The sequence below is a fragment of the Engraulis encrasicolus genome, chromosome 9, assembly GCF_034702125.1.
Source record: "Engraulis encrasicolus isolate BLACKSEA-1 chromosome 9, IST_EnEncr_1.0, whole genome shotgun sequence".
NCBI lineage: Eukaryota > Metazoa > Chordata > Actinopteri > Clupeiformes > Engraulidae > Engraulis > Engraulis encrasicolus.
The window spans coordinates 54594956-54602455 of NC_085865.1; the positions used below are offsets into that span (position 1 = coordinate 54594956).

At 41.0% G+C, this 7500-nt stretch overlaps 1 protein-coding gene across 3 annotated transcripts in view; it reads right to left on the minus strand.

Moving 5' to 3' along the window:
• Nucleotides 1-7500, minus strand: part of phldb1b (pleckstrin homology-like domain, family B, member 1b) — a 137535-nt gene that overhangs the window by 16920 nt on the left and 113115 nt on the right. For 2 of the 3 annotated variants that reach the window (XM_063207434.1, XM_063207435.1), the window contains one exon: nt 464-481. The exons of the other annotated variant lie outside the window; for it this stretch is intronic. In XM_063207434.1, the coding sequence (XP_063063504.1) occupies nt 464-481 (18 nt within the window). The remainder of the gene's footprint in view (nt 1-463; nt 482-7500) is intronic. 3 annotated transcript variants of the gene reach the window in all.

Below are 7500 nucleotides of genomic sequence, written 5' to 3' on the forward strand. Positions count from 1 at the left end.
CGCTCCACATTTCCATGCACTTACTTATTTGACAAAAAAGACAAGTGTGCTAGCAGCAGACACAAATCCCACAAAAATCCCCCAAAAAGAAACACACTACACCACTGCACCACCATCACCACATGCCACACACACACACACACACACACACACACACACACTCACACACACACACACACACACACACACACACACACACACACACACACACACACACACACACACACACACACACACACACACACACACACACAAACACACACACCCACACACACACACACACACACACACACACACACACACACACACACACACACACACACACACACACACACACACTCACACTACACCACCACCACCACATGCCAGGGAGCCACACACACTTCCCAAGAGCAGCATAACACACCCACAAAAACCATTCGGGGAAGGAAGGAGGCACAAAAACAAACGTTGGGCAACTCACATGTGGCGAGAGAAAGCTCTGTGAAAATTGGGGACGGAAGGGAGTCACAGGGGAGAGACAGAACAATTGTTAACTCAGCGGGATCCACCGAGGGGGCTTTTTACACTTGAAGAAAGAGAGAAGTGCTTTTCACTCCACATCAAACGGCACACCACTCTTGTGCTCTTGGAGAGAGAGCATACTAAATAGCTGATGAACCGTAATAAACTGCCGCCACACCGACGGATCGTGGCTTTCAAAGCCTGGGCTACAGTATAGCTAAATTCATCTCTCTAATTGTTTGACTGAGTTAATTCAACACGTAGTGTTGAATATTACAGTTGTGTATAGTGTATTTCTAGACATCATCCAAAATAGCGGAACCACAATATACTGCTACCGCACCAGTGGATCATGATTTTCAAAGTGTGGCCTCCTATGCGGATATTTCTCAAGGTCAACCTCATTATACCCCAAAATCTGAAAGAATACTTCCATCCACGACTGCACCCAAAAAAGGCAGAGCCCCACCACCACCTGTCTGTGCTCTGGAGTACAATAGTATCAGTGATGATGACCTTGTTGAAAGCACAGTCTGATATCAACTGGGTCCCTACCCACATAGTAACAGCGGTTTTGAAATAAGCAGATAAGGGGACCCGTGGACAATCTTATTCCAGTTCTAACAACCAAGCAAAGCCTCTTGAGGACACGTAGGCCTATACATTACCCCAAGAAGGCAAACATGGAATATCTCAGTGCTGTCCCAAAAAAACTCACTCAAAATACCACAGTGGAAATGCCTCCAATGCTCAATGTTAAATTAGCTTTACAGAATGCCAGGTCTCTAAGGAACAAGCCTTTTATTGTCAATGAGTTTATCTGTACCCACAACCTTGATTTTTTATTTTTAACTGAAACATGGCTGGAAAAATCCACTAGTTCTATCACACTTATAGAAGCAACCCCGCCTCACTTTCATTTCATTAGTACAGAAAGGCAGAATAAACAGGGAGGGGGGATAGCAATTATTTTCAAGGCACTGTTTCAATGTCAAAAGACAGCACTAGGTGAATTTTCATCTTTTGAATACTTAGCTGCAGTTCTAAAATGTTCTTCCGACATACTGTTATTAACTATCTACAGACCTCCAAGACTTTCTGCACCACTCTTCTTAGAGGAATTTGGTGAGCTGTTGTCGAATGTTTGTGTGGACTATGATAGCCTTTTCATAACAGGCGACTTCAATTTTCACGTAAACGACTTAGAGAATGTCTATGCTAAGGAATTTTTAAGTCTTATTGACATTTTTAGCCTTACACAGCATGTAAGGGGACCAACACACAACCAAGGTCACACTCTAGACCTAATAATAACAAAAGGCCTCAATGCTTGTGCTAGTGTCAAAGACTATGGCTTTTCTGACCATTACTGCATTTTTTCTGATGTTTCTATGTACCCTCATGTTCAAAGGGAATCTGTTACAGTCAAAAAACGTATAATCAACTGTGAGACAGCCTCACTCTTTCAGCAAGCACTTTCAGAGATCCAAAGTCAAACTTCAGAGAATGCTGATGATCTCATGGTTAATTTTAATGCAAGGATGACCCATATTATGGATGTTATTGCCCCCGAAAAAATCAAAACAGTGGGACATAAAAAAGCCCCTTGGAGAATGAATCCCACAGTTATATTGCTAAAGCAAGAATGCAGGAGGGCTGAAAGACAGTGGCGTAAATCCAAACTTGAAGTCCACTACCAAATCTATAAAAACACACTCTCGAAATACAACCAAGAAATTTCTAAAGCTAGACAATCTTTTTTCTCTGACATAATTAACAGAAATATTAATAATGCACGCGTCCTGTTTGGCACTGTGGAAAAGCTAGCAAGGCCCCCAAATCAAATGCCCTCTGAGTTCCTCTCAGTCAGCAAATGCAATGAGTTTGCATCCTTTTTCAAAGGTAAGATTGAAAAAATACGTACAAACATACTCACACATGTGCAACCGACCCAAGATTCGGACCAACTTGTTACGGTGAAGTTAAATCCTAACCTCATGAGAAATTTTAATTTAGTTGATGTGGACATTCTTAATAGAACGGTACAAAGTCTTAGCTCCTCTACATCTGACTTAGATATTCTACCAACAGCCTTCTTCAAATCCATCTTACACCTAATATCACCAGATGTACTTCAGATCATCAACACCTCACTACAAACAGGCATATTCCCAGGCTGTCTGAAAGAAGCAGTTGTGAAACCCTTACTGAAAAAGAACAACCTGGATGCACTGGTACTAAACAACTATAGGCCCATATCCAATCTACCATTTATGGGTAAAATAATAGAGAAAATTGTTTTTAACCAATTAACTGCCTTTTTAATGTCTAATAGCTATTTTGATAAGTTTCAATCTGGTTTCTGTGCCTACCACAGCACTGAAATAGCTCTTATCAAAGTTATGAATGACATAAGATTGAATTCTGATGCTGGCAAATCATCCGTCTTGGTACTTCTTGATTTGAGTGCTGCTTTCGACACAGTTAATCATTCTATACTACTACATAGACTGGAACACTGGGTTGGTTTTTAGGGGCATAGTGATCGACTGGTTAAAATCGTACTTACAACAAAGAAGTTTTTTTGTCGCCATTGGAAGACATACTTCATCACCAATGTCTCTGGATTGTGGGGTCCCCCAGGGCTCCATTCTGGGACCACTACTGTTCAATCTGTATATGTTGCCACTGGGACACATTATCGAGAATAACTCCATAAATTACCATAGCTATGCGGATGATACCCAGCTCTACTTATCTATGTCCCCCAATGACTACACCCCCCTTGAATCACTCTATCATTGCATGGACCAAATTAACAAATGGATGTCTCACAATTTCCTCCAGCTGAACACAGAAAAAACTGAAGTAATTATATTTGGGAAAAGAGAGGAGAGACAAAAGATTGCTACTATCCTTGAAACGAAGGGACTGAAACCAAGGGAAACAGTTAAAAATCTTGGGGTCCTCATTGACAGTGACCTAAATTTCAACAGTCACATGAAAGCTATTACTAAGTCTGCATTCTATCACATAAAAAACGTCTCTAAATTTAGGGGCCTGATGTCTAAACATGATCTGGAGAAGCTAATACATGCCTTCATTTCTAGTAAAGTCGATTACTGTAACAGTCTGTTTACTGGCCTCCCAAATAAGACCATTAAACAGCTTCAACTGGTACAAAATGCAGCTGCAAGGGTTCTTACAAAGACAAGGAAGTTTGACCACATTACTCCAATTTTAAGATCGCTGCATTGGCTCCCAGTAAGCTACAGAATTGATTTTAAGGCAATGCTACTTGTATTTAAATCATTAAATGGAATGGGACCCACATATCTACTGGATATGTTTCAGCTGTATGCACCGGCCAGGTCACTAAGGTCAACGGAGAAGAATTTGCTGGTGATTCCAAAAGTCAAAACAAAATGTGGAGAGGCAGCCTTTAGCTTCTATGCTTCAAAGCTTTGGAACCAGCTTCCAGATGACGTAAAAAATGCACCCACTATTGATAGCTTTAAATCTAGACTCAAGACAAAGCTGTTCTCAGATGCTTTCTTAAATTATTGAATGAAAAGACGGTAAAATAAGAGAAGTAAATTAGTAAAATAAGAATTGTTTTTCAAGGTTTTATGTTTACTTATGTTTTATTTTATTATTATTTTTACCTTATGTTTTATCTTAATGTCTTAAATGTTTTTTTGACTCTAATTCATTTCCCTGTTTTCTTTTCATTTACATTTGTTAACTTTGTGAAGCACATTGAGTTGCACCTGTGTATGAAATGCGCTATATAAATAAACTTGCCTTGCCTTGCCTTGCCTTCAGTAAAAATTTGAATGAGTGTAAATTCAGCACTTGGAGAGTCAAATGAAACACATTATTATAGCCTATTTGGAGAAAGCATACTAAATACCTGAACCATGGTGGATGGCTTTGAAATTGTGGTCTGCAGTATTTTACTTTCTAATTGCTGATAGAGTTAATTTAACACGCTAACACGTTCATAGTGTATTTTGAGACAGCACACTAAAAAGCTGAACCACAATAGCTGCTACATTACCACACAGATGAATGGGGGCTTCCCCCACTTGGTCTTGTCTGTTGTCTCTGTCAACACTGCTCTACTTTACTTTGAGCTAATAGAGTGTGCACAGAATATTGTGCAGTGGTTATTCAATATTTGGAGAGTATGATCAAATATACTCTATTGAGGACTGTCAAATTCCACTCTAAGTGTTTCACGCATTCAACACATCAAAAGACTGATTTAACACACCTTCGTATGCTGTAGATTAATTCAACAGTCTCATATAGCCTAGGATAATTAAACACTCCAAGAGCCACATCCGGGTGAAATGAATAGAACATAAGGCTTAAAGTGTATTATTTAAAAGCCTTCCATTCCCCACGACAGTAGCATAACCATCTCTATATGGCGATAAACGCCAGAAGGGCCTACTTCTGAAAGGAGAAAAAAAAAACGAAAGAAAGAAAGAAAAGATATTCGATGGCACAACCGGGTGCAGCAAATGGGGGTTAAAAGTAGGTCTAAGGGGCATTAAAAAATCACAGGAAGCAATCGTGCAGTTGTGTTGCATTTCCTAATGCAGCCCACTTCCTCTGTAGTTCCACATTCCGCCTTGGGTGCATCATTGACTAGCTCGCTTACGATCCCCCGCCCTCAGCAAGGCACCTGCTGGGAGGACTAGAGATACCGTGAACACTAGATAGGAGCCTACTGGAACTGGAAGTCTCCTTCGATTATAAAGCATGGATTTCAGTGGGTGGAAGGCTTCATAGAAACCAGCATTTTGACTGTCCAGGAATGTATTCTAGCGTTAGAAAAGGGGTTTCCTGGATTAAAATGGTTGCTGATTGCGTCAAAACAAATATTGCAATTCCCATCAACTAGAACCTGTTAATACAGCAGCAAAGCTTTATTACCTGACTGACTGTGCTGACTACTGAAGATTTTGATGACGCTTACCGCTCAAGAAATCACTTCACTGATATTTCATCATCATTAACTAAAATGTCTTGGATTAAACACACTGGGTGTTAACCAGGGCTCCGAACCGGTTCAAGGAACGAAAACGAAAACCGAAAACGAACGAAATTTTATGGAATTTTACAAGGAACGGAAACGGAAACGAAAACGAAATGGTCTTCAAGTGTTCCGGAACAAAAACGTTATTCTGAAATCCACAAACCGGTTAATAACGGGTTTTTTTTTTTCGTTCTCTATATTTCATACAAGTGCACGATTTTGTTTGAGGAGTAACCATGGCGACGAGCAGTCTTTTAGTTCGGCTACTGACGTGTATGAGGGGAAACATGCATACAGCAACAGCATTTTGCTTCACCTGAGCTCTTGCCGCCGATTGATAAAATATTGAGGAGCATTGGCCAATCAGAGTGCGACTGCATTGTATGGAGAAACTTCCTGGGTAAATTTTAGGATGTGCTTCTCCTCAGAGATTTTGATAGGAAACTAGAACTAAACTGTCTCTGTTCTCCTGGCTTTCTCGTAGTGATTGGAAGTTGGCTCTAATAAACCCGCCCTAAAGTTGTTGACCAATATCAAATAAGTTTTTGTAAGAGAAATGACACTTTACCCGCGCTGTTCTTCAGTCTCATTCACGGACAGTAGGCCTACAGAGTTTTATATTGACACCATGGAGAGCAAAAGAGAACATGTCTTGAGATCGGTGTTGGGATTCCTACAGGGACAGAGTAGGCCTATTTGGACCATACAGTCTATGATTTGCAAAGGAATTGGATAGGCGATTTGATGAACCTAATTCGCAGAGTGCTCTCGAGAGGCAACTGGTGGGTAAGTCATGTTTAGCTTACTACTTGTAATGGCACCGCCGAGTGCCTCGATGTTCAATGCGGTTATGGCAAATTATGTTGTCGTAAAGTTACTGAAGTGCTTTTGTTGTGCGCAGCGTATCCCACTGTCGGTTGTAGAGAATAGAGGTGAGAGCTGGTGTTTTATGTGCTGTAATCAAGGACGTCTTATTGGCTGTTGTTGTGAACAATGCGGGATAAAGTCATTCGTGGCAGATGGACAGACGCTAGCTGACGTTAGCTGGCCCGCTCAATGTTTCGATGGTTTCCTCAGTATTGCGCAATATTTCCTGGCTGTCATCACGAATAACAGTAGGTCGCGTGTGACAACAACATTTGTTGTTGTTTAAGTTATTATTCTCTTCTGTCGTGCAGAGGGCTGGGCTGATGGGGACCTGGACTACGTGGAAACTCTTGTGACGCTTGGCTACAAAAGGTCTCCGGTTTTGTGGTGATAGACTTGCACTGGAATGGTTGGTAGCCGATATCTGAGAGCATATCCGAGGTTTCAGACTATGCAACCTGTCCCTTCTCTAGAACTAGTGACCCCTTGCATCGTGCACATCTCAAAACAGTTTGGGATTTTTTTGTGGAGCAAACTGTGTCCCCTTTACTTACACGTTTCACTCTCTCTGGCTTTTTTTTTAAACTCTCTCTGGCTATTCTGTATTGTGCCTCCCTAATAAACATCCACCCACCGCTACTGGGCTGGCATAGGCTACTTTTGATAAGAATTATAGGCACCCGGTTAAATCTGCCAGGATGGATAGCCCATCTGAGTGTTTTTGGGTGTGTTATTATTTTTGAGAATAGCTGTGTAAATCAAGGGGAAATAATGAGTACGTCTATTCTAAGATAAAGTCCACGAAAATAGACTTAATATGGCTGTTAAACACTGCAGGAACGTTAAGAACGAACGTTATTTTTCGTTCCGAACCGGTTCAGGAACGATATTTTTGTGGGGGAACGATTGCAGGAACGAAAACGTTAAACTGAAACTTGCCTGAACCGTTCGGAACGGAACGTTTGAAAAATAATTTCGTTTTCAAGCCCTGGTGTTAACAAACCCATTCATCTACCTACCGGGACGTTAAGGGTCTAGGGTACTGACCAAAGGGTTACCCTTGATTGGAAACATTTAAAATA